At 44.4% G+C, this 27,434-nt stretch overlaps 1 protein-coding gene across 1 annotated transcript; it reads right to left on the bottom strand.

Annotated features, from left to right (window-relative positions):
- Positions 1 to 5,795: 5,795 nt before the first annotated feature.
- On the bottom strand, positions 5,796 to 22,438 carry PLD4 (phospholipase D family member 4). Its single transcript, XM_024200677.1, has 11 exons — positions 22,313 to 22,438; positions 18,163 to 18,252; positions 15,722 to 15,930; positions 15,194 to 15,377; positions 14,022 to 14,142; positions 13,464 to 13,591; positions 13,022 to 13,222; positions 12,126 to 12,265; positions 9,190 to 9,355; positions 7,728 to 7,824; positions 5,796 to 6,259 (listed from the first exon to the last, which is right to left on the bottom strand). The coding sequence occupies exons 1-11, from the start codon at positions 22,436 to 22,438 to the stop codon at positions 6,042 to 6,044; spliced, it is 1,680 nt and encodes a 559-aa protein (XP_024056445.1). The 3' UTR covers positions 5,796 to 6,041.
- Between the last annotated feature and the right edge of the window lie 4,996 nt (positions 22,439 to 27,434).

Genomic DNA, 27,434 nt, shown 5'->3' with positions numbered 1-27,434 from the left:
GTGCCCATGGTGGAGGAGCTGTTTCCTTGCAAGGACTGGGGAGCAGCGCGCCGACTTCCCCAGCCCGCTGCTTCCACAGAGCGGCAGGGACAGGTGGGCCCCGCGCCCAGGGAGCCTGAAGTGGACGGTCACTGGCCTGGAGTGGCTGCGGCTGAGGGCTCTTCTCCATCCCCATCTGGTCACCAGCCGAGAGCAGCAAGCAGTGGGTGGGAGAGGGGCCAGGAGGCGGAGAGTAGCCAGCGGCTAGGGGCGCAGCGCAAGTGGAGTGGGCCCGGCCCCATGGCGCCACTGGCACCATTGTAAACCCGGTACCTACTGTCCCTGAATGCCCCAGATGCAAGGAGGGCTTGGAGAAGCCTGGAGCACAAGGGGCGCTGGGGAACTCAGTAGTGCTGAGTTATAGTGGGGAATCGGAAGCCATGAGAGAGCTGGGCAGTGGAGGGAGTCAGAGGCTGACACCAGTGGTAGTTGGTGTGGGAGGGAGCCTGGTGGAGGGATTGGTGGTGAGGAGAGGGACTGGTGGGCAGAGGGGGGCAGGCAGCCTGGGGAGGGGGCTGTTGTGGGGTAGTAGGAGCCAGGACCATGGGGAGGGATTTGGGGCAGGCTTCCTCCCTCTGCCCCACACCTCATTAACCTCCCCAGCTGTACCCCTACTGTGCTCCACCCTAGCACCTGCCCCCCTTGTGTCCTCCTCTGCCCTGTCCCCTCCAGCCCCCCACCTCCCATCCATCAACCCCTCCACTGGCTGGCCTCTGGCCTGGCTTCCTTGAGCCAGGCACCACTGCACCCCCCAGTGTCCTGAGGGAGCAAGTGCAGCTTGGATGCAGGCGAGCACATGTTAGGGTGACGCTTGGCCACCCTACTGCATGGCTGAGTGGGAATCTGCCAACCAAATTATTAATGATCCAGTTATTAAATTCCAGCTAACGATTAAGGTTTCAAACGACCAGAATCTAAACAAACAAAAGCATCCTCCCCAGGTTTAACACTCTTTTATATCTAAGTAACCACCTGGCAGCTGATTTTTATATTACTGTGTAATGGCAGTCTTGAGACTTTACACCCGATAACTGGAAATATTCGCTTGTCAGAAATGTACTGATGTGCTCCCTGGTTGTGTTGTATATGTAAACAGTTGCGATTCAAACAAACGGTGAATTGATATTCCTTTTCAAGGCTTCAGACTAGAAGGTGCAGGGCACCCACAACCCCTGTTGATCCCACCTCTTGACGTCAGTGGGAACTGAGAGCACCCAGAACCCCGCATGACTGGGCCCTGAAATAGGTTCTTTGGAGAGAGTCCAGCGGAGGGCAACGAAAATGATTAGGGGGCTGGGGCACATGACTTACAAGGAGAGGCTCAGGGAACTGGGGTTATTTAGTCTGCAGAAGAGAAGAATGAGGGGGGACTTGATAGCTGCCTTCAACTACCTGAAGGGGGGTTGCAAAGAGGCTGGAGCTCGGCTGTTCTCAGTGGTGGCAGATGACAGAACAAGAAGCAATGGTCTTAAGTTGCAGTGGGGGAGGTGTAGGTTGGATATTAGGAAACACTATTTCACTAGGAGGGTGGTGAAGCACTGGAATGGGTTACCTAGGGAGGTGGTGGAATCTCCATCCTTAGAGGTTTTTAAGGCCCGGCTTGACAAAGCCTTGGCTGGGATGATTTAGTTGGTGTTGGTCCTGCTTTGAGCAGGGGATTGGACTAGATGACCTCCTGAGATCTCTTCCAACCCTAATATTCTATGATTCTATGATTCTTAGGGCCAGATCCAGAGCTCAGTTACACTCAGACAAAACAGGAGTAACTCCAGATTTCAGCTGAGTCACTAATTTTTCCACTAGTTTTACTAAGATCTGAATCTGCTTCTCTGAGTCCTTATTGCTCCCGGGTACGATGTATCAGTTCCCAACACTAATTCAAGCAAAAGATGGCTCTTTGATGCAACATGCATTAGTAAACAAATCTAGCTGTCAATGTTTCATTGTAAATATGGGCTTACTTTAATCAGGACCAGCACAACAAATATTGGCTATCTAGGTCTCTGCTGCCGGGCAGTGTAGTAGAGGGGATCTTCTTAAAGGGATAAGCTTCCCCACATCCCACTTCCCCACATCCCATAGCTGTGTTCAGAGCTGGAAGTGGGGCAGCTGTGCCATACCTGCATCAACTCCTGGCCTGAGCTGTCCTCCTAATGGTATGAAGGGTGCCCTGAAAAGTACAGACCCCTCCATGCTGTCCTAACTACTGAGGTGCAAGGAGCAGCTGGACTGAAGCCAGCTCTAAAAATGTAGGGCCAGATTTCTAAAGGTATTTAGGTGATCAAAGATGCAAATAGGCACCTAGTGGGATTTTCAAAAGCCTCTAGGCACCTATCTGGTATAGACTGAAAACTATCTATCTATCTATCTATCTATCTGGTGGTCACAGCCTGCTTATCCTCATCTGTCTCCAGCTGTGAGGAATGCCAATGTGATCGATTGCTACTAGTAGTTATAACTGCCAGGCCTCCTCTCTCTGACTTCCTGTCTCTCTGACTCCTTCATAGCCAGCTCCTTTCTTTCCTGAACCTGGGGTACTGATTTGCCTGAACCTTGCAGTCTTTGAACTTCTCAAAAGCATCTCTACATGCCCCACCCATCCAAGACTCTTTTCCTCCAGCACAGCCACCACTGCTTGTGTCCCTTCTGGCTTCCCATGACACATCCATTGCAGATCATCACCACTGTTCCATAACTGGCAATTTTGAAATCACAATTGCAGAAAATTGTTAAGGAAAGCAAAGGGCCACAAGCAGAAATCTATGGCCAGCAGAGTTAAGGGCAATAGGAACAAGTTTTTTAAGTATATTGGGAACAAACAAAAAATCCTGACAATGGTACTGATCCAGTACTAGATGGAAATGGCAGAACTATCAATAATAATGCAGAAAAGGCAGAAGTAGTCAATACATATTTCTGTTCTGTATTTGGGGGGAAAAGAGATGATATAGTCATCCCACAGGATGATGATGATAAAATAGCTTCCATTCCAACTGTAACTCAGGAAGATGTTAAAAAGCACCTACAGATCCAGATAACTTGCATCCAAGAGTTTTAAAAGAACTGCCTGAGGAGCTTGCTGGACCATTAATGTTGATTTTCAATAAGTCTTAGAACACAAGAGAAGTCCCAGAAGATTGGAAGAAAGCTAATGTGCCCATTTTTAAAAAGGGTAAATGGGATGACCCAGGTAATTTTTGGCCTGTTAGTCTGACATCAATCATGAGCGAGATAATGGAATGACTGATACAGGACTTGATTAATAAAGAATAAAAGGAAGATAATATAATTAACACCAACCAACATGAGTTTATTGAAAATAGATCCTGTCATACTAACTTAATATCTTTTTTTGATGGCATTGCAAGTTTGCTTGATAAAAGTAATAGTGTTGATGTAATATACGAATACTTCTGTAGGGCACTTGACTTGGTACCACACAATATTTTCATTAAAAAACTAGAACTATATAAAATTAACATGGCAGATATTAACCAGATTAAAAAATGGCTAACTGATATCTCTCAAAATGTAATCGAAAATGGGTAATCATCATTGAGCATGTGTGTTTTTACTAGGGTCCTCCAGGGATCTGTTCTCGGCCCTATGCTATTTAACATCTTTATCAATGACCTGGAAGAAAACAAAGTCATCACTGATAAAGTTTGCAGATGACACAAAAATTGGAGGAGTGATAAATAATTTAGAGGACAGGTCACAAATTCTGAGTGATCTGGACCACTTGGTAAACTGGGCGTGTCAAGGCTGATTCCCCACTCTGGCACTTTGAGTGCAGAAGGTGGGGGCCCGCAAGGATTCTAAAAATTAATACTGGCCACTCCAGGTCTGTATTAAACTCCCAAGGTTACAGCTTTTCTCTGACCTTGGATGGGTAGATGCTGCCAAGTGCAAATCCCCTTTGAGAACCCAGGAAGGCACACTTGGGAATTCCTTCCTGTGGGGTACCCTCAAGCCCTTTCACACACACACACCCTGGGGAAGAGCTGAGAAAGAAAAAACAAAGGAAGTCAGCTGTTGCCACCAGCTAATTAAACAACTTGTGCACAAATCTCTTAGGACACAAAAAATTCAATCCTGTTCTTAAAAAAGGTAAATTTTATTAAAAACGAAAAGAAAGAAAATACATCTGAAAACTTAGGCTATTGCTAGATTTAAAAAGAGCAAATACAAGAATTAAGCATCAAAAATGGTTTTCTTGAGGTCCAGCATAAAGGTTACAAGCAAAACAAAAGCATTTGGGGTTAGCACAGAGCAGTCCACAAGCCATAAAGAAATAAAAGGAGATAAACCTGATCGCGTCTTCCTAGACATTTCCTGATCTACTTACATACCTGGGGGTTTCAAATGAGGAGTTTCTAGGTATGATCCAAATCATTTTTCATACCTAGCTCAAAGCTTCTTAAAGCATAGTTGCTACCCTGTTCCCTCTCTCCGGAGAACAACACAGACAGACAAAGGTGAAGTTTTTTCCCAATTTTAAAAAGTTCTAGCCTTCCCATTGGCTCTTTTGGTCAGGTGCACACTCCCTTCCTTTTACCTATGCAGGGAGACATTTTAACCCTTTACAGGTAAAGCAAGTAGAGAACAACTACTAAGAGGGATTTTATAGCTAACTGGCTGGCTGGGTGTCCATAAAAGGGAGCTATCCCTCCTTTCATTTATCACAGAGTGTAAGCAAACAATATGTATTTTAATATGGCTAAATCTAGGAACTAAGAATGAAGGCCATACTTACACAATAGGGCACTCTATCCTGGGAAGCAGTGACTCTGAAAAAGATTTGAGGGTCATGGTGGATAATCAGCTGAACGTGAGCTCCCAGTGTAACACTGAAGCTAAAGAGCTAATGCGAGCCTGGGATGCATAAACAGGAGAAGCTAAAGTAGGAGTAGAGAGGTTATTTTACCGATATGTTTGGCACCAGTGTGACCGCTGCTGGAATATTGTGTTCAGTTCTGGTGCCCACAATTGAAGAGAAATTGATAAAGGTTCACTAAAGAGCAGGGCCGGCCCCAGCTTTTTTGCCGCCCCAAGCGGCGAAGAAAAAAAAAGAAAAAGAAAAAAGCGGCACTTCGGCGGCAGCTCTACCATGCCACTTCATTCTTCGGCGGCAATTCGGTAGCAGGTCCTTCCCTTCGAGAGGGACCGAGGGACCCGCCGCCGAATTGCCGCCGAAGACCCGGACATGCCGCCCCTTCCCCTTGGCCGCCCCAAGCACCTGCCCCCTGCGATGGTGCCTGGAGCCGGCCCTGCTAAAGAGCCAGGAGAATGATTAAAGGATTAGAAAACATGCCTTATAGTGAGAAAGACTCAAAGAGCTCAATCTATGTAACTTAATAAGGAGAAGATGAAGGGGTGACTTGATTATAATCAGTAAGTACTTACATTGGGAACAAATATTTAATAATGGGCTCTTCAAACTAGCAGAGAAAAGGTATAACAGGATCCAGTGGCTGGAAGTTGAAGCTAGACAAATTCAGACTGGAAATATGGTGTAAATATTTAATGGTAAGAGTAATTAATCATTGCAACAATTTACGAAGGGTCATGGGGGATTCTCCATCACTGACCATTTTAAAATAAAGATTGGATATTTTTTCTGAAACATCTACTCTAGAAATTATTCTGGGGAAGCTCTATGGCTTGTGTGATACAGGAGGTCAGACTAGATGATCACAATGGTCCCTTCTGACCTTGTAATCTATGAATCTGCATCTTTAGGTGATTAAATCTGGTCCTTATTGTGCCCTGGGTTGCTGCTTATGTGGCCCATGCCTAATGCTGTCCCAGACAAATATACAAATATTTCACATATTACCGGCCAAAAATTATTTGATTATACAGGTATATTGAACTATGCTCCCAGAACATTAAGTAGTGGGCCATACCAGTAGGAAATGATTTCTTTGACAAATAATAAAAAATAAACTATGTATTTCATGTATATTACATTTCAACCAGAAAGAAAAATGTTGATAAGTTTATAAGTAACTTAATCCCTCTTCCCAGGCACAGTCTTTCTGCCCATGTAGATCTTCCATATTTACTGAATATTTGGAATTCCAGTCTCGTTCAAAAAGATTTTTTAATTGTTCCTGTATAACCGGCTTCTTTCTTTGAGGATCTGTTGAAGTCTGGTTGACAATCAGCCCAACTCCAGCTGTATTACTAAAGTAATCTTTTGACCAATTGGAAGTCCCTACAGGATAGAAACATTGATGGTTAACAAGGAAGAATAATTTTATTTCAAATATTTTGTAGGGCAGAGGGGCAAATGGGAGACGTGACGGATGAAATTTCATGCCTGGGGCCTAATGTTAGACTCTTCAATACATATTTAAGTCACCTAAATATAAGTGGACTGATTTTCAGAAATGTGGTACAACCACAAATGCCATGAAACTCAATGGGAGCTGCAAGTCATCAGCATCTTTGAAAATCAGGCTGTTTCTCATTTGAGGGCTCCAATATAGACGAGCAACTTTAAGTATCAACTGGAGGCTCTTTAGGAGTCTAATACAATGGAGGTTGTGGCACAGAGGCACTGAATGTACCCATTATAGAAATAGGAGCAAGACACAAAGTTTGGATTGGGGCATGAGGCGGGAGGGGGGGTGTTTCAAGGTCTGATATTTTGGTTCAGGTCCATATCTAGTAAATTTATTTCACTCTGCACTCTCTCTCTCTCGCTCGGTTTTCTGTGCAGCAGTGCCTTAGCTGCCTCAGTGACAATGCAATCTCTGCAAAGCTTTTGAACCATCAGAAGAAAAAGACTAAATGAAAATAAGGTATGCAGCTGAACTTTACTTGTTACAAGAAAACAGGTCTAGCTGAATACAACACCTACAACCACTGTGTCCTATACTTGGGATCTAGCTAAATGTGATTTCTGATGCTCTGTCAACAGCTACCATAACACAAAGCATTGAACACTGTGAATAAATCCAAATTTTAGTACATAAGGTTTCTGTGGCAGGTTGTCTCACTCAGACAAATCTCTCATCCATTCCAAGAGGTGCTTTGGGTAGAAAATAAATTCTCATTGTAACTAACTGCACCTCTATCTTCTGAAGATAATTCAATAGGACACAAACGCACACTGACAGGGGGGTGAACTTGGTGACCTCTTCCATCACTTACTCTCATCTAGGATTCTAATATGAGAATGAGACATCAACACCAACATGGTGGTTAATAATTTAGGGTGTCTGAGGCCCCTGTATCCTCCACTCCTGAAATTCTGCTTAACAAACAACTGGTCAATGGATTCCTCACATTAAGCTTTTGTTGAAGCAAAATAATTTTTTTCCCCCTGGAATACTGAGTGTCATTGCATGAATCTAAACACACAATTTATGAGATTACTGCGAGTGCTTGACAATAATACTAATCTCCGCTCATTCAAGGCCATGTATTTCATTCTTAATGGTTCACAATCCAATAAAATAATCTCTTGCTGAATTTGCCCTACATTATTTTCTCCCATCATGTCTTTACTCTTCTATCCAGTGCAAATATTTTGCTAAAGCTACCACTATATGTTTCTGCACCCTTCATGGTAAATTTAGCTAACATTTGACATTACACCCAATGCCATTTCAGCTCTGTCCCAACCCTGTAGTTCTGATCATGTCTGAAACTATACATATTCAAAATAGGACGCTTACCAATATACGCCACTTTATCAGTGACCATATATTTGTTGTGGTTCACTCTCCCGAAAGGGATGTTTGTGTGATTCAGAACTGGAACAATGAAGATTTTCTGGATGGAAAATAATTACAAAGCATACATAGAATTACTGGAGTGAAGCATAGATTATATTATTGGATGCTGCAAACTTTCTTTGTTTTCAAATAAAAATCTATATAGAATAGAATAGAATAGAATAGAATAGAATAGAACAATATTTTCAAAAGCTCTGGCTTTAGATGGTTTATAAGACAGATTTTGCTATTAGTCAAGAAAACTAACTTGGAAAACTGGTGACTGCACTGTGAGCAAAACTGGATAAGACAGTGTGATCAGATAAGTATAATATGTACTTCACAATGTTCCATCTGTGAAAGAGCTATCATATTACAGTAAAGACAACTAAATACAGATTTAGACAGCTGTTTAATAGTCTTACTATTCTGCATTCATCACTGATTGTTGAGCGTTACTGTACAGTTGAATGGGCTGATCCCAGACAGAGACTGGTATTGCAAAGAGCAACAGTGTCTTACAATTTTTTTACTTTAATTAAAATTACATTTCAAACCATTGTTTGTTATCTTCCCTGCTAAAAATCCATCCATCTTGATTCTGTTATTCTCCTCTATCCATCCACCTGCACCAAGCTGGGCTTTCACCCTAGTAGCCACATTGGTGTATTTGCAGAGAGGTCACTAGTAAGGAGTCCCATTCATAAAAGTGTGAGTGGTGCTACTAATCAGACAAAGTGTAATTTCTTAACCATGCCACACCAGAAAGATGATGCTGTGAAAGTTGTTAGAGGCTGTGAAGAAGAGCTTATCAATTAAATTACCACAACAATTGTAATGAGTCAGCTATCCTCTTTGTAGATTTCTTTGCATGTGCACTAATATTGCAAACTGGCTTGAAATAAGTACAGCCATGGCTTCCTAGAAGAATATCATCATCATCATGACCAATCCCACAGGGATGTAGAATCATTGCAGATCAAGTGCCAACTGACTCCATCTTTAGCTAGGTCCTTAAGATGGTCCAGCTGTATATTCAGTTTACATCTATCACTGGCAATCACATCGCACCACCAAAGCTTTTGGCAACTACGTAATCGCTATCCATATAGTGGCATTCCTTGGTAAATATGCTTCATAATTCACTGGTTTTCCACCCTAATAATATGTCCAAGAAAGCTGCTGAAATCAAACCAGTGCTGGTGGAAGCGGTTGCTGGGTTCAGTTAAGAATAATGTTGAATAACATCGCCTAGGCCCAAATTTCAAAGGGCTATTGCTGCAAGGTCTGTAATCAAATTTGTATGCGCATGCATTTGTGTATACAGCTGTACATTTATACACACAAGTAGTAGTGGTGCCTGCCTGAAAGCTGCCTTTTTTAAAGGATGGCCCATTATGTCAAAAGAGTTTTCTTATCTTACCACATCGATGGTGATGTTGGTATGTGGATCACTGAGAGCATGAAGTGACTGCAAGTAATGGAACATGGATGGGTCAGTGTGAAGCCAGCAGCTGATCAAAAGCCTGATTTGTACATTGTGGTTGAATGCCACACGTCTCAGAGCATTGTCAATGTCTGGCCAGTATCTATAGGAATGTAAGTAAATGAACAGAAAAATACATTCAGAGAAAATTGAGACAAGAAATCTCTCTCACTACATTGATAACAAAATAACCATAGCGATAATAATATAGAGCTGGATCATTCCTTTGAAGGTACTACCTGGAGTCAAAGGCAATGGGGAGCCCTGGGGATAAACCAGGAGTCATTTTGCAGAATGCCTCCTGGATGTGTCATGTGCACAGAGGCTGTTCCCACTCTATACACTGGTCCCACTCCATCAGCCAGTGCAGATGGAGGAAAGGGCATGGCACCATCTTCTCTCCACCCCTGCCTGCCCCCGTTAGTATGCTGTAAGGCCACATGTCCGGGAAAGACCCTGCTCTCTGAGTGCAGGGACTACTGTTCTTCCCGGCAGTTGTATGAGCCACGCTTGGGGGGAAGGCTGATGACAACTTCCATGGAGGGCAGAATATGGCCCATAATGATTAACTCTTAACACCTGTGTAGCACTTTCACTCCCTAGATTATAAAGCACTTTACAGAGGAGGGGGAGCATTATTAGCCCCATTATACTGATGGGGAAACTGACACACAGAAACTTGCCCAAAGTTCCCCAGCAAGGCTGTGGTGGATTAATTTCCTTAACCTATTCTCCTGCCATTGGGAGATGTCTGAGTGCTTCCAAAGGGAATTATTAACCAATAAAACAAAGACCTAGGGCTTTGTTTTCTCAGACCCACTCTCTCTCTCTCTCTCTCTCTCTCACACACACACACACAGAGTCATCCCACTGAAAGCAACAGAGCTACTCATGTGTTTTCAGAATTAGGTCCATGAGCCATAATATATTTGGAAGGCTTGGAAAAAGATTCTGTTTAGGGACTATTCTCCATTGTTTTACCCGTTTTTAATTAATTAACCCCTGGGTATGAAAACAGAAGCTTTGTTCCTTCTGAGTTCAGCTGCCTCCGCTGCTCCTTTCTGCCCAACCTGAACTAATCAGCCGCAGTTCATAACATTACAGCTGGTTGCTGTGGAGATGTGCAAGGGCTCAATCCTGCATTCCCTGGACCCTCAAACCTCCATTTGCATCAGATCAGGAGAGAACATAGAGAACATAAACGGGGGATTAAGGCTTCAAACAGAGAATGCACAACATTAATAATGGACTCTTAAAGGGGAAAAGAGCCTGTTTTCATGCAAATATTCTTAGTGAAAAAGAATGGGAGAAGAGAAATACAGAAAATCAAATATATGACATAGAACAGAATTTCCACTGAACTGTCTGATTTGCAAAATTATCCATCAGGTGGCAGCTGGTCTGTGAGTGATTGGATAATACTTTGATATTAGGAAAAACTTTCTAAATAAAAGGATAGTTAAGCACTGAAATAGGCTTCCAAGGGAGGTTGTGGACTGCCATCATTAATGGTTTTAAGAATAAGTTAGACAAACACCTGTCAGAAATAGTCCAGGTTTACTTGGTCCTGCTTCAGTGCGGGGGGCTGGACTAGATGACATCTCAAGATCCCTTTCAGCCCTACATTTCTATGATTCTATAACCCATCTCTCTCTATAGATGCCTAGGGCTGCAGGTAATACACACTGTCATGCATTCATTATGGAACAATGATCATTTCTGAGCACATGTACCATGATGTGACCGTTGATAGATGCATAAACTAAATGGCAACACAGGACCCAGTCTGTTCCTCACAGGAGACTTGAAGCAACACACACATATATGTAATTACATATGATCTCTATCAGACTTTTTTTAGTGATTAGATAACCCAGAAATGCTAGATACAGATATGAGTTAAAATACTCAGAAAGGTTGGCTGCATATAAACTTCCTAATTCAAGTGCAGCTGAGGGTTTTTGAGGCTTTTTTAAAAACACCTAATGACTCCACAGATTTCTGTATTACTCAGAGCGAAGCTTACGATCAGAGACTATATAATTCTAAACCCAGATCTGCTTGTGGTCCACAGAGCACTAGCTGACCATATAGTGCCTGCTACTTCCCTTCTTTTATAGCTCCTTCTCCAGGCATTCACAGCCTCAGTGAAGAGTCTGAATGCCCATAGAAGTACTTGTAAAGTAGGAGGAAAAGGCAAAAAAGCTTCATCTAATACTGCAACCATAATGGGAGGAAGCAGAGGAGACCAGAGACCATTGAGAGATGCCAGGAGGAGCAACGTTTTCTTTTGAAAATTTTACCCCGAACCTATCTCCCTAGGTTCTTGTAACTGCTATGCTTTTGCCTTGAGTAAAGTTTGGAGGGAAAGGGCCTGATTCTTCATTGCCCTAGAGCCTGTGTAGGTATTTACTCCAGTAAACTTTCTAACAATAAGAGTAGTTAAGCACAACTAGGCTTCCATGGGAGATTGTGGAATCCCCGTGACTGAAAGATTTTAAGAACAGGTTGAATAAACACCTGTCAGGCAGGGGCTATGTTTAGATGGCCCTACCTAAGCACAGGGGGGCTGGACTTCATGACTTCTTGAGCTCCCTTCCAACCCTACATACATTTCCATGAAGCTATGAAGTGAAAGCAAAGTCAATGTAAAATGCTACCAAAACAGAAGGGTAGTGTTTTACACACATTTTGCAATGGCATAACAACTGCAGAATGTCCAAAGTCTCAGTTCACTCCATGGGTGAAAAAATAATATTAATATTTCTAAAGGGGGAAAATACTGCATTTTTGGTAAGAACAAATTTCTGCAAAAGCAAAGAACATTTAGTTATGAAACCAGTTGACTGCTTGATCCAGGTTTAATCTCCTACTTTGCTGGGTGTCTGAAGCGGGTTGTAGGAAAATACTCCATGACTGAGATATACACATATTCTTCTGCATCATTTATAACATCAATAATAGAAATGAGGTCGTGAGTACGACCCTTTGGGCAAAACGCAGGAGGAGAGGCCTGTAAAGGAGGGAAACAAAGACTGATGATCATCGTACATTTCTCTGTTCCTGTCCTACTATTTAAATTTTCTTTCAACAAAATTTAATTGATTGAATTATATTAACCTCTACTCAGTTTTGATTACACATACAGAATTTCCTGAGCTGTATTCATTTACAGGTTCAGGAACTGTGTAAACAATTTTTAGGTTCGAAAACTGGACCCAAAATCCGAGAATATAATCAATGTGTCCATCAGATAGCTAATATAATAAGGAATTAATCCTATAGAATAGGTCAGTAATTCTGTATTTCAAATCTACTAGCCATTACAAGGTAGTAAAAGAAAGTTTAAAAACCATCATGGGCTAGAATTGCAACACACTGTTTACTACGGGCCAGATTTTGCCACTCTTATTCACACTGAGTAATGCATTAATCCTAAAGTAGTCTCTTTCAAATGAAGGGGAGGACCTGAGCAGTAAGTTACTACAAAATGTGAGTGACCTATGGCAGGATCTGTCCCTATGTTTTCATCCGAAGATACAGGGCCTGGTTCTATATCCCTTACTCATGTTGCGTAGGACCTTATTCCATGAGTAGCCCCACTGAATGGAGGGAATTCAGTATTCCACTGAATTGTGGAATAAGTTGCTACTCAACCTGAGTAGAGCGTAAATGAGCCCGAGTAAAGAGAAAAATACAGAATATGACATTTCCAGCAAACAGTTTGCCACAGTTTACCAAAAAATATTTTAATTTTAAATCTGCTTACAGAAAAATAGGCTGTTGTCAAGGTTCCATTAAACTGCACCTCCAGAGGCCTATACTTGTTAATTTTGGTGGAATAATTGCTCGGCCATGGGGAGGGAACGGTGGCATTAGCGTGCCCAAGATCCCAGTATGTTCTGAACGTTTTCCATAGATCATTGGCTAAGCAGCTGCAGTTGTATATCATGGCACCAACTTCTTTCACCTGCAGAGAGAGTAAACATATGTCAAAACCCGCTCTCTTACACCTCAAAGGCTTTCTTCACCCCACATTGTGCCAACACATGACAGTAATATAAAATATGGGCACATCAGGAAAACAGAGAACTATAATAAAATATGTGAATGATCATTTCTCATATGGCTCTGAAATTTATCCCATGGATATCATCTCTACCATGTGTATTGAGGTGAGTTTATGTTTAGCAGTATAAAGTACATCTGACCTGAGAAAATGACCTCCAGTCCATATTTGCACTGCCAATATACATGTGTTTCATGTCTACAATCCAGAATTTGGAATGCAGCACACCTTTTGTCAAATGTCCAAAATTGACCCTTCTTACATGAGCCCCTAAGGAAAGATATTGAGTAAGGGGGGGAAAACAAACATGTTTTAGCTAAAGTAATTCCCAACACAGCTTTTAATTTTAATATTAACATGAAAATGGAGTGTAATCTGTATCATTCTTGTGGTGACCAGAACGCGTATGGATTTCTAGTACTTGTATGATATGGATTTCTAGTATTTGTATAATATATGAATACTTGCTAAAGCTTAACTTTCAGAAAAGTACCTTAACTGTATATCAATATTCACAAAGGACCCAATCCAGCAAAGCACTTAAACTCATGCTTAACTTTAAGCATGTGAGTAGTCTCATTGATTGCAAATTAAACATGAGCTGAATTGGATCCTTGGGTCCTTGTTTACAACATTGTTTACTTGGGTCCGTGTTTACAACACTGCAGAACTGTAGAGGCCTTGTGAATTACATAGTTACCTTTTTTCTTCAAAACCTTAAGATCAGTTGAATTGACAGCTAAAGTTGGCAGGCTTGTTGCAATATACACTGAGACATTCTCCATAAGTAAACTTTCGAACTTCTTCAGAATATCTTCACCCTGCATATAATGCACCACTCATTATGCTGCACTATGACAATAAACAGCAAGGACCTTCTAAAAATAGGTACTTAATTTGAAGGAAACACACATAATACAGGGATGGGAATGTCTTATCTTTAAGTGAGTTTCAGCTAGAGATGGACTAAAGACACAAAATAAAGATCTTGATCCAATTTATAAATACAGCTTTGCTTCCTATCAATTAATATCATTTGCTGTAAGGTCATTACAGCCAAACACAGAAAACATTAGAACTGAAATATTTCTGGAGTTCAAAGATGAAATGCAAACGGCAACAAAAACTATTGGCTGCTGATACATCGAATTGATTTTCTGAATCATTTTTATTCGAGGATGAAAGTAGTAGGGATTAGAACAGGATGAGCTGGCCCTTTAAGAGGGTAGGGGCTCAGCTGCACCTCTTCCACACTTGTCTCTTCAACCAGGTGGAGGAAATGAGCAAAATCATGTGACAGGCAGGTCATAGGAGGGAGGAAGGGATAAGAGCAGCTTCTGGGTCACAGGGAGAGAGAGAGAAGTATTGGGATGGCAGATAGTATAGGAAGAGGACATTGGAAGGAGCGGCAGGGCAGCCGAGATAGTGGAAAGCCCTGTTGTGTTGGGTTCTGAAGGCTGGAAACCCATAGAAGAAGGTGAGCAAGGGTTTCTCCTACACTGCCACCTAGTGAGGTGAAGCCGTGATCCCTGCAAACAAGGGCAAGCACATAAAGACTGAATAGAGGCCAGGAGAGGGCAGAGCTGAGCCCAGTGGAAGGGCAGCTTTGGAAGAGAAGAGAGACTCTTGGAAAGGAAGATCAGGGTGGAAGACTCTTGGTTTTGTGTTTGCTTGGACTTTGGTACCCCGGACGGCGTGGCTTTCTTGTGATTTGGCTGGAGGGCTAAGCCACCTCTGTCATGTCAAGCTCTGAAGGCCAAGAGGATGGTATGAGAGGAGGGTAAACTGTGGCAATGGAGGGTCCTGGAGCCAGACCGGATAGGTGCACTGCTCCATGGATCATATGTGAGCTTATTCCTGTTTTTCTCTTACCTCTTCAGAAGATGAGTCATTTACATTTATATCTTCTCCTGTGAGAGACCAGTAGTAAGAAGCCACATGAATTCTTTCCTGTGCCATGTTGAGAAGACCCATCCACGCTCGGTACAAGGGTTTCACAGTGGTGCTATTTGTCTCATAAGGCATGTCATAAGGAATACTTTCCACAAGTTCAAAACTGCAATGGCAATTGCATATCATGAGGCAAACATTCATGAACTGAGAGTCATTCATGAAGGACACTGAAGAATATTCCTCTCTATTTGCGGTAATGGACAATTCTGAATTAGAACCCCAAGGGCTGGGCAAGATGACCAGAGAGTGTTTGCTGGCTCTAGTTTCTGTAATCCTATGAGATGTGTAATCAGAAAGTTTAATTATCTTCCCAAATTAGTGGTGCTTTATAAACTGTTACAGTATGTTGCTTTGCTATCTGTCTCCTTTTGCAGTTGTTAACATTATGACTATTTCTCTATCAGTTAATTAACTCTCTCTCTCTCTAAACCATCAGATCTGGCTTACTTGCATGAATCATTACATCTATTGACATTGTCTTCATTAATCATCTTGTCTTCCAAGATATCACCAAAGAGTCCTTGCTCCTCCATCTGCTGGTAACTGCTGATAATGGTTTCTTTGTCCTCTGGAAAATCTATGTTGACTGGTTTTATGATGTAAATAGCCATCAGGACAACAAACCCAACTATTGAAATCACCAGTATGAACTGGACCTAGAAGAGAGTTCATGTTAGAGATGGTTTGTCATAGCTGAAAAGCCTTCCAAGAGCCATTAATACTGTAACGGGTACCTATCACTTTACAAACAAGTACCTGAATGTTAACTCTGCTTTCAGCTACTATCAAACAGTTCATTTGCACCAGATACGTCATTCAGACCAAGGACCCTGAGCTTGGGGCTGATTTTACTTTTTAAATTTTATTTTATACCAATACACCAAAAATCCTTTCTTTACCCAAACTTTATTTGACATGTTTCATTTTTCTTTAACACAAGAATAGCAGATATTCATCCGTAACGCAGCCTGAAATATGCAGTCAAGGTATATTTACAAACTTGGGGAAAAAACAAACAGGCAGTTTTGCAGAGGTCAGAAACATAAATATAAATACAAATCAGAAACATAAAGCCATTTTTTGGTTTCAGGCCATTGTTTGTTTTTAGACTTCTATACCTCAAATGTCACTTTGGAAAGTGGAACTTAGCAAACCATTAGTCCATGAGATCGATAGTGTTCCTCTTTATGCTTTCATTTTGGTCTAACAGCTTGGTGTTTCCCTTTTTCTGTGTCTTTCATAACCGGAATGTCTGGCGAACTTACTTATATACAGGCACAGTGCATGCACTCATTATGAAACTTACAACATAATAGTGACCTCTACATGACTTTCCTATATTAAGGAGATCGAGCAATGGAGCAATAATTAAAAATGTTAGGATCATTTTTACCTAGTCATGCCCAGACCCTCAAAGGTATTTAGGCACCTAACTCCCACTGATTTCAACTCTAGAGAGTACCTCTTGCAACTCTTAGGAGCTAGGAGTGTTTGGCACCTTGTGGAAGGCAATCAACACCTCTGGACTCTAAAACCTCCAAGGAGTGGACCTTCCTTTCCTATTCATTTGAAAATGCCTGATAAGCCCTAGGTGTAAATGTGAACAAACAAAAATAATTGTAAATAATAGGAATTAGCACTATTATTAATCTTCCATTTTAGATTTTAAACACTCTAAGAAAACAGCTAAAATACCACTTATAATGTAAATCTCTGTTTGGTTTTAATTTTTGTGTAAATTCTCTAATGCTTGCGACGCTACCACCAGTTGAAGGGTGAACCTCTGTATAAAACAAACCCACCTAAGATGAGCATTTTGGCCTGTAACACTAACAGATTACAGATGGATCATATAATTAAGAAATTGTGTGACTCACAGTCCATTCCCACTCTCATTGATGTCAGTTGCAAAATTCCCATTGATTTCAACAGGCTGAGGATTTCACCCTATGAATGTTAATGGCATGGGTTATATTGTAATATGGGTTTGCAAGGGAAGAAATCCACATAGAAGACAACCTGTGCTTAGCACCCCTATGCCAGAGTGCTGGGAGCAAGCTTGGGTGGATAAAATAATTCTAATGGATTGTTACTTGGTGACTAAATCGGGGGAACATTCACCCCAGTCTAGATAATACTTAGTCTTGCCATGAGTGCAGGGGACTGGACTATGATTCTAAGACACATACACATACAAGGCTCGATGAATCGCTTAATCCCTTAAAATAGTATCCAAGTGGTACATCGGCCTTGCGGATGAATTTCATCTGCTGTATTACATGGGCCATTTTAAAGGATAAATCCACAGTAATTTCACTTATCAGGAGGTAGCCGTGTTAGTCTGTATCTACAAAAACAACAAGGAGTCTGGTGGCACCTTAAAGACTAACAGATTTATTTGGGCATAAGCTTTCGTGGGTAAAAACCTCACTTCTTCGGATGCAACTGAAGTCAGTGGCCCAGATCCTCAGCTGGTGGGTAAATTGACAGGGCTCCATTGACTTCAGTGAAGCTGTGCTGATATACACCAGCTGGAAATGTGGTCCACTAAATTTGTCTATTTATCTATTTGCCTCCTGTCACTGTCGGATCTGAGCATCAATGAAGTACATGGCACTGCTTGCATGAGTGGGTGTTACTCTCACAAGCAAAGGCTGCAGGACTGGTCTCCATATTGTCACACACTGTGGGGCCGATCAGGGCCCCGGTTAAGTCAATGAGGATTTTGGCCACTGACTTTGCTGCAAACAGACTCAAAGCCAACTTGTAATTCTAACTCATATAATAACAATATTATTATTAAATTGCTATTTTTTCTGAGCGATCTTGATACAATGCCATGTATTCTCAGTTCTCGTTCACTCACCATGGTGTGTTTGAATACCTACCGCTTTGATGCCTTTTTGGTCATTTGAGTTTAATTTCACATAGGAATACTCATTTAACAGCAGGGATTTTTTAAAAGCATTTTTTCCAATCTGCAAAACAGAAATGTATGTACGGGGGAAAAAATAAGAAACTGAATTAAGTACTATGGCAACATTTGTATAAAGCCTGTTATGCACAGAAAACCAGGCTACTGCAGTTGTACTTTATGGAGTTCTGGAAATGACAAGCGTACAGAACAATCATCGTATTATGGAACTTTGGTGACATTACTAGATACCAAGATGACATGGCCCAGTCTTTGCACATGGAATGCATTCCCTGTAGCTAATTTGCAAGGAAATGACCCTCTCATTCTTCAGATCTCTCCTCAAGACCCACTTCTATCATGGTGCCTACAAATAAATTAGCCAACTAATAATGCCAAAGTACAGAAGCTAGAGGGGATAGTGGATCTTTTTCAAATCTAAATGGTCTAACATTTTGACTGTATATTTTGTCCTTCTTCCCTACCCTGTGCACTGGGGTTGGCTTCTTAGATTGTAAGCTCTTCAAGGCAGAGACTGTGTTAATGGGACACAGACCAAGTGGGTCTGCTGAAATCTGCAAGTCTCTTCTCTCCATTGCAGCCATGCTCCAGGAAACTAGCTAACCCCAGTGCTCAGGCTATGCTGTCCCCACATGCAAGTGTCATCAAGGTCTCCAGCCACAGAGTATCCCTGCTGTAGTGCTGTTCCCAGCCTGCCAGAGGTAACCCCCAGGAGTTACAGAAAGGATGCTTTTGTAACAGTACCATATCCCCTAGACTCACTGAAGCTCACACCAGAGGACAGGGTAAGAATCGTTAGTGGATACACTGGGGGTTGCCTTTCCACATAGGTGGCTTTAGCATGGGCTCAGCTGCCCCCACAGAACATGCAGTGCGGCTCAGGTTTGGTCTGGCAGTGGCTGGCGTGCAATCTGGTCGCATCGCCACTCAGGTTTGGCGCCCACTATCAGTAGAGCGGGGAGTGACTCACCCGCCCCAACCGGGGCCAGCTCCAACCATTGTTGCAGTTGGCATCATCGTGTGGGGCTGGAGCTCAGGAAGAGGCAGGACCGGGAACAGTGCCCTGTCTGCACTCAGGGCAGAGCCCTCCCCCACCCCCCAGGAGGGCAGTGAGCCCTCTGTGAGCTCCCATCCCGTTCCCAGTTCCTCATCACCATGAGGAAGGCAGCAACCCCACAATATGCCCTCCCCCGCAATATAGTGCACTCACTGAGTCGGAAGGCCTCATCCACCCCTGCCTTTCCAATCACTTCACATGCCTAAGGATCAAACTCACTCCTGAGGTCACTGTAGTTACCCCAGGGATGAATTTGGGGGGATAATAGGCATTTGTATGCGTTCAGAAGCAAAGAGCACATTCTGAGGAAGGGTAGATTCAGTTATGATAGTGGCAAGGAGGGCCAGTATGGCATGAGCACCTATCCTGGCCCTGTATCTCCTTTCTACACCTCTGCTGTCTATAACTCCTGTCCCTGAGCCATAATGTATTTGCAACACAGATTGCTTGTAGGGACTGGTTCCCAAGAGCTGGATGGCGTGAAGGAAAGAGGAGGAGAAGATCTCAGGAAGCAGTGGGCAATCAAGGAGTAATGATGCTGAAATGTAGATTTGGGGAAGGGAAGAGACTCAGATGAAAGAAGAGAATGCAAGATGAAAGGGTAGAGAAGCGAGAGCAAGAAACACAGAAGAGGAGGAAAAGATGACAGGATAAAATGAGTGAATACAACCACGTTTAATGAACAACAGCCCACACATGCACAGGAGAGAAAGCTGTGATTCCATCTATGGGACTGGTTATTATTATTTTTAATCATGTTTATTTCAGTAGTGGCTAAAGACCAACCAAGAATTGGGCCCCTTTGGGCTAGGCAGCGTACAAACACAGAGTATTGGCAGCCTCTGCCCTGAAGAGCTTACGGTTTAAATAGACAAGACAGACACCAGGTCGTGGAAGGGGTATAGAGTGACTAATGTGATGGTGGCAAACGCCATCTTAGTTCCACCACATTGTTTGGGATGTGGGTTTAGTTAGGAGGCGGTCACCTAAATGGAAAGAAAAGGGAAAGGGGACATTGAAAGGAAGGGTGGTGTGGGGGACAAACCAGATGAAAAGAGGGTAAGCAGGCAGGTGTGGAGTAAGGCTGAAGGGAAGAGATTGTGAGGCATAGGGCTACAGAGCTGGGGGAGGGGCACTGCCCAGGCTACGGCCTCACCATTTTTAAGCAGGTACATGAAAAATAAGGGGTTTTCTATTCTCGTGCCGGTTGCCAGTCAAGCGATGTAATCTGCTGGGGTTTTGGCTGCGCTCATGTGCAGCCGTGTGCGTGGGAAGATCTCGTAACAAGTGACTGTGCACGTCACAGCTGGGAGCACCCTGCAACCGGCACCTAGGTCCCAATCTGCATGCACAGTGGGCAGTGTGCTGCATGCCTGGCCCTCCCCTGCCAGCTGCCGAAACCATGCAGGTCCTCTTAGTGCTGGGCACGGGACTGGAAGAGGGAGGGACCTGTTACCCGAGGGCGAGGATCGCCAGCAGGGAGGGGTAAGGTAAGGAGTGGAGTGGGGGTGGCAGGGTGTCTTGGGAGGGGACAGTAGGGAGAGTCCCCCAAGGGCTCAGGCTCCTGGGAGGAGGTGGGTGTAGCGGTTCATTGGCCCGGGGGCAGGGATGGGCAGGCTGATGGTGGGGTAAGTGATGTGCCTGAGAGGGGAAGAAGAGGTTCAGGCGGGGAGGGGCGGGGGAAGAAAGGGCAATGTATCCCCCCACTTTAAATGGCACTCCATAGCCCCTGCTGGGACAGAGCGGGAGACCTGGAGCAAGCAGCCAGTCAGCACAGGGCAAAGAAAGTCCAGTCAAACCTGTAGAAAGTTCTCTGAGTGTCCAGAGGTCCCTGCTGTGGCAGCTTTTGCAGCTGCACATGTGGGAGGCACCACCTGAGTCTTAGTCTCTCCAAAATGTGTGTGTGTGTGGGGGGGCTCCCCTGCACAGTTCTGGGTCTGGAATGGGGTATTGGGGAGAGGGGATGCTTTACCCCTCCGCCCAGTGCAGCAATCCGAGCAGCTGCTGCTTCTGGCTAGAGCGCTTGGTGACAAACCTTCCATTCTGAGGGCACTTGGTGGAATCAGAGAACTCAGATATAGGAAAGCCCTGTGAGGTGCCATCTAGCCCATCCCACTCCCCATGTTAAATCCTTTTCTGCCGCATGTTGTCTGATGCCAGCAGGATCCCTTGAAAGAACTGCAGCCCTGTTATATGTGCCTACAGATACATTATGCCTTAGCATCTAGAACTTGCAAAAGCGGTAATTAACATGTTTCACTTCTCTTTTCCGGTAACAGTTACAAGATGGGTTTGGACAGCAGCATTTCTCTTTTACATATTATCATGAACAGCCTCCCACTTGCCATAAAAAGCACATGGAATAAAAACCCCATTTTGTTCAAATTAGGGAATTCTATGTACCACTGACTCTGATGCATTGAAGTCAATCGAACTATACCTACTTACACAAGCTGAGGATGTGGTCCCAAATTTTAATAATAATAGTAATAATAATAATAAAAATAAAAGAATACTCTGGAATCAAACAGAACTCTTAAAAGAAAAGCAGAAGTAGTAGCCCAATAAGGAACCACAACTCATTAGCAGCTTTGTTTGACTTTGGTGGACTTTAGTCGCTGAAAGTAAGTGACAAAGTGCAAAGAACAAAAGTCTTTTTTAATTTTGCTTATCAGATTTCAACAGATAGGCTAATACTAGACTACCTGGAGATACACAGGTTGGGGTATTTAAGCGTCATATAGAGGTGGATTGGGTTTTTCCCCTCCAAAATCCCTTTTGATGGTGTCGTATTAGGGGACTGTTAAATAGTAACAGCAACAAAAGAGCCTCAATTTGGGCTTCTGATGAGTTTTTTTCTCCAGGAGAAATGAACTGTTGCAGATTCTGAATTTCAAACATTTACAAAGATGAGTCTCTAGAATAAAACACCCCGCCCAGATAAAACAGATAGAAGCTGTTTTATGTGGCTCAAATTAGTAAGGTGCATTCATCTCCCTGTTTCCCAAAAGTACAAGATGACAGCATAATCGTTCAAAGTACTTACCATCTTGGCAGACTGTCTGCTGTGAAAATGCTCTGCCTTCTTTTGATCAGGCTCACAGCTGCTGTTCTGGCAGCCAGCAGACAAAATCTCCTGCAACAGATTTGTGCCCCCAACCCCCTTCCACATTTGCTTTTTGCTATAGTTAACTTCCTCTTCAGGGCGGGAGTGTCACAAAGCTCATAAATAGATAGAGATCCCAAGTCACTATCTGGCTCTGCCTATCCTAGTGGCACCTCGGACTCTGGGGCCCAATCCTCAACTGGTGTAAATCAGCATAGTTGCCACTGAAGTTGCTTTCCAAACAGGCCCTAGGGCCCTGCTGGTGTTGAACTAAATGGCAAAATTTCCGCTGGCTTCAGTGGTGCAGGATCAAATCCTAGATCAGCACTGAAAGGCTACAGAGAAAGGCTGTGTTAGGGGGCGTGATAGATCTTCAATACAGTGTCCACGTGAGATGTTCCAGCAGGTTTACTTCAATAATATCAACTCTTATTGCACTTAGCACAAGCTCTGAGGGCCCAACCCTGCAAGGGGCCAAGTAACAAGGTGTGCTGAGTACCCTGAACTTGCATTGACTTCCTGGGTATACTAAGCCTCCTCAGCACCCACTGAATTGCTTGCATCTTGCAGGATGGAGCCCTTAGTGCATAAAGGTTTTAAAAACACCACACAAAATCCTGGCCCCATTGCAGTCAAGGCAGGACTTCCATACCCCATCATTGGGCCCATCCCCAGCCCACCACTCCCCTCCCAGATTAGGTGTTTCTATCACAATAGAGGTAAAAGAGGCTGAACCAAAGGCACAGAGTCAGTGCCACACATGGCAGTAGATTTAACAGCCAGCCACGCTGCTTTGACTACATACCGGGCATGATATCCTGGCCCCACTGAAGTCTATGATTAAACTTCCATTGATTTCGATAGGGACTGGGATTTCTCCCCAGGTGTAGCACCACCCACTACTGAGTGCTGTATGCCAGGCTTAATTCTGGCCCCCTCTAGCACTACATCATGCCCGTTTATTAGCATCCGCTCTCATTTATTAAACATGATACTGCAGCCTGTGGCAGCAGTGATTCCTGCTGTCTGCATGAGGCTAAAGATTCAGGACTCTGAAATTGCACAAGACAACAATGAACAGTTTAATTAAAAGCAAACATTCCTTTTTAATCCAGATCGCCCAGGACATCACCCTGTAATTGGGTTGCCCCTTTTGGCAATGAAAAGGCGCTTGATCGGAAAAATCTCTAGCTCAGATTTTACAGAGGCACCACTTGAGACGCCTGAAAGGGGCCTGGTTTTCAGGAAGGGCTGAGCACCCTCAGGCCCCTTCGAGGCATTCTCAAGCCGAGGCTTCCGAAAGCACTAGTCACGTTTGGAAAATCCTCTCCATAATGATCTTACTTGCACATGCACCAACCCTCAGGGAATCTGGAATGTTGCCACCAGAATCCAGGAAATTGAGACATTTCTCCTCCCCATGGTTGGCTCACTGTCCAGCTGCAATTCTGATGGCAACATGCCCTCCTGCTTTTCAGCCCTCTGTGGTCTAGCTGCCCCCTATTTGTCTGATCTCACATTCACTTCCTCCGCCAGCTCTGCATTTCTAAACTTAGCCTTCTCTCCATCCCCTCCTCCCTTCACAGCTGGGGCTCCCTGTAGCATTTGCTCTGCTGGCAACCAGCTGGGACTTGCCTCCTACAGAGAGCAAACCCCTCTCACTTTAAAAACCTTCCTCTTCACTTTAGCCCAGGACTGACACACTCTCTCCCTCTGACAAACAAGTTAGAACCCTATTGGGGCAGGGGAAGGATGATACATTACAAGACATTGCACTGGTAGACATGGGAGGTTTGTTAAACAGAAGCTGCTGGGCTAAAATACTTTCATTGCCAGAGTTAATAACAGATAAAGATGTTGCAGTTATTTTAGACTACCACAAAAAAATTCAATTTGGTTTATGGGGCTACGTAGGTGGTACCCGAATGACACCACAAGGATCATGGGTGAGAGGGGAAGACAAAAGATCCTGGTTCCAGCCCTCTACTGTTCCACTCCCATCAGTGATGGGGCAAGGCCCCTCTTGTGCAGTGACCCATAATTTATCAAGGGCCAGGATATGCATGAAGCTCACTAGATGCATGAAGCTCACAGTAGCTGTTTTAAGTGGGGCATGCGGCTACCGTCTGCCCTCTTGAGTTGACGACCTAACAGCAGAGATAAACAGCGAAAAGGCCTGACTCCTGCTCACTGTAGCCTCCTGAAAACAAAGAACAAAGTGTCATTCTTCTCACTTCTTTCAAAAATAACAAACAAGCCCCCCCCCCAAGGTTTGCTTGTGACAAAGCAACATGGTACAGCTCAGCAGAGCAGATTAGGACAGGGTGTGTGTGAAAGAGAGACCTTTTCCTCCATGGGGACTGTACCTCAATTCCCCCAGTCAATGGCCAGCCCCAGTGCCAGCATAAATAAGTAAAGCTGTGATGTGTGCCTGTGGCGCTTTCCCCTGCTTGAAACCAGGGTGTGCTTTACTCATGCAAACTGCAGCTTTCTTTGTCCACAACCAGGGTTTGGAGAGTGACAACTACCCATGTGGCTGCCTCTTGAGTGCCAAAATTGGGACATATTCCCACTGGAAACAAACTTCCCCTGGAGTCAGAGAGTGAATACTTCTCCTTCCTACTACAAGTGTGCAGGTATGGATCGGTATGTCCATACTAGAAATGCTATGGTGGCACAGCTATGCTGCTGTAGGATAGACGTGTACTACAGTCACTGAATGCGTTCTTCCATTGCTCTAAGTACAGGAGTGGGCAAACTTTTTGGCCTGAGGGCCACACTGGGTTTCCGAAATTGTATGGAGGGCCAGTTAGGGGAGGCTGTGCCTCCGCAAACATCCAGGCATGGCCCAGCCCCTGCCCCATATCCGACCCCCCCCTACTTCTCGCCCCCTGACAGCCCCCTTAGGACTCCTGCCCCATCCAACCCCCCCGTTCCCTGTCCCCTGACAGCCCTCCTGGGACTCCTGCCCAATCCATCTCCCCCTGCTCCCTGTCCCCTGACCGCCCCCAGACCCTGACTGCCCCCTGCCGCCCCATCCAACCCCCCCCTCCTTCCTGACTGATCCCCCAGGACTTGTCCCCATTAAACCCCCTGTTCCCCACCCTCTGACCGCCCTGACCCCATCCACATTCCCGCCCCCTGACCACCACCCCAAACTCCTCTGCCCTCTATCCAACCCCCTGCTCCCTGCCCAGAGCACTGGTGGCTGGAGGCACTGCGGCCACACCGCCCAGAGCACCAGGACAGGCAGCCATGCTGCCTGGCTGGAGCCAGCCATGCCACCGCTCAGCACAGAGCACCGGGTCAGGCCGCGGCTCTGCAGCTGCGCCGCCCAGAGCATTGCGCTGGTGGCACAGTGAGCTGAGGCTGCTGGGGAAGGGGAACAGCAGGGGAGGGGCGGGGGACTAGCCTCCCACACCAGGAGTTCAGGGGCCAGGCAGGAGGGTCCCGCGGGCGAGATGTGGCCCGTGGGCCGTAGTTTGCCCACCTCTGCTCTAGTAAATCCACCCCTCCAAGAGGCGGTAGCTAGGTCAACAGAAGAATTCTTCCATCAGCCTAGCGGTGTCTACACCAGAGCTGAGCTTTACATTAGTACACAGGGCATGAACTTTTTCCTTGCCCAGAGTTCTGTAGTTGAGAGAGAGACAGAGAGAGAGAGAGAGCGCACACATCGTTTGCTCCTTTGGTAACAAGGTTGTTTGTGCTTGTTCCTTTACATACAAAGAAGGGAGGGAGTGATGGTGTCTACACACTTTTTTGGGCTTCCCTTGTTCTTCCCCTGCTATTCAGAAATCGAAGGTATCGCCTTGTTTTACATTAAAAATATCAGGTCTTGCTTTGCCTGTTAGTTCTGGAGGATGTGATCCTGAGACACCAACACTTTGGGTCTCTCGAACAGTCTGAGCTGTCTGACAGACCCCTGCCTTCCATTTCTGAATCCTTCATCTCCCGCCTAAATCAGGCAACTGGCCCTCAGTAGGCAGCTGTGCTAGGTGCTGCTGCCTGTTGTTCTCTCTCTTGGCTCCCTCAGAGCTCCAGGTGAGCTATCTGACCATGGAACTGGGATCACAAGGATCCTGCTTTCATCCAGCTATGAATGTAATATTTCACTCCAGCTGGTTAAAAAAAAAAAAGAAACTATGCATTGGCTCCCCAACATCCTCCCCATCTTTACTGGCAAGGTCCAGAATAAGTGATTAGGCCCATGTATAAATTGCCTTTCTGTCAGAGACCGACAGTTCGGAATCGGAGATCAATGATGAGTTTAGGGAGTTACCTTTGCAAATATGGACGGATGCTGCAAACCCTTAAAGACGGGAGTAATCCCCAATCCCACTGAGCTACTCCTGTAAGATTATGGGGGAATCAGGCCACGTATCTGTCTCACACCGGCCAGGAAAGGTTGAAAGAGCATGGCAGGATTTCAACTGACTGCTGTACTCAGCAGTAAGCAGTAGTGATACCAGAGGAAAGGCAGAAGCAGCTAAGATTTAAAAGTGAATGATAATGGCGAGTAGTTTTGGCAGCAGTTTCACCACATCTTATTTTTATTCAGCCACGACTTATTAAAAATGACTGAAATGGCTGCCCCTTTGTTTCAAAGGGCACTTGGCATGGCATTTAAAACACTCAGAAATATTGCTCAGTGTTGCTAAGTCAGGGTGTGGAGAGTGTCACAGTAAGGATATAATTGGTGCCGTATTTTAGGGGATGTAAGGGTGTCTCTCTCTCTCTCTCTGGCCTGGTCTACACTGGGGAGGGGGGAATCGATCTAAGATACGCAACTTCAGCTACGAGAATAGCGTAGCTGAAGTCGACGTATCTTAGATCGAATTAAAATGACTTAATTCGCGTCCTCGCGGCACACCGCGGCTCCCCCGTCAACTTTGCTTCGGCCTCTCGCCGAGCTGGAGTTCAGCAGTTGATGGGAGAGTGATCAGGGATCGATTTACCGCGTCTACACTACACGCGATAAATCGATCCCCGATAGATCGATCGCTACCCGCCGATCCGGCGGGTAGTGTAGACGTACCTTCTGTAAAAGATTACACTAGCCAGT

The sequence above is a fragment of the Terrapene carolina genome, unplaced genomic scaffold (genome assembly GCF_002925995.2).
Source record: "Terrapene carolina triunguis isolate 2854851 unplaced genomic scaffold, T_m_triunguis-2.0 Scaffold189, whole genome shotgun sequence".
In the NCBI taxonomy this organism is placed as follows: Eukaryota; Metazoa; Chordata; order Testudines; family Emydidae; genus Terrapene; species Terrapene triunguis.
The sequence above is the reverse complement of the archived record's forward strand: the minus strand, read 5'-3'. Positions and strand labels throughout refer to the sequence as shown.

What these genes read in the sequence shown, in the direction of transcription:
- PLD4 (XM_024200677.1), bottom strand. Translation starts at nt 22,438, where the DNA reads ATGTGGAAGGGGGTTGGGGGCACAAATCTGTTGCAGGAGATTTTGTCT. An exon ending in GCAGACAGTCTGCCAAGATG is followed by an intron (nt 18,253 to 22,312) that starts GTAAGTACTTTG and finishes TCTGTTTTGCAG; the next exon opens with ATTGGAAAAAATGCTTTTAA. An exon ending in CGCTTCAGACACCCAGCAAA is followed by an intron (nt 9,356 to 12,125) that starts GTAGGAGATTAA and finishes ACATTCCTATAG; the next exon opens with ATACTGGCCAGACATTGACA.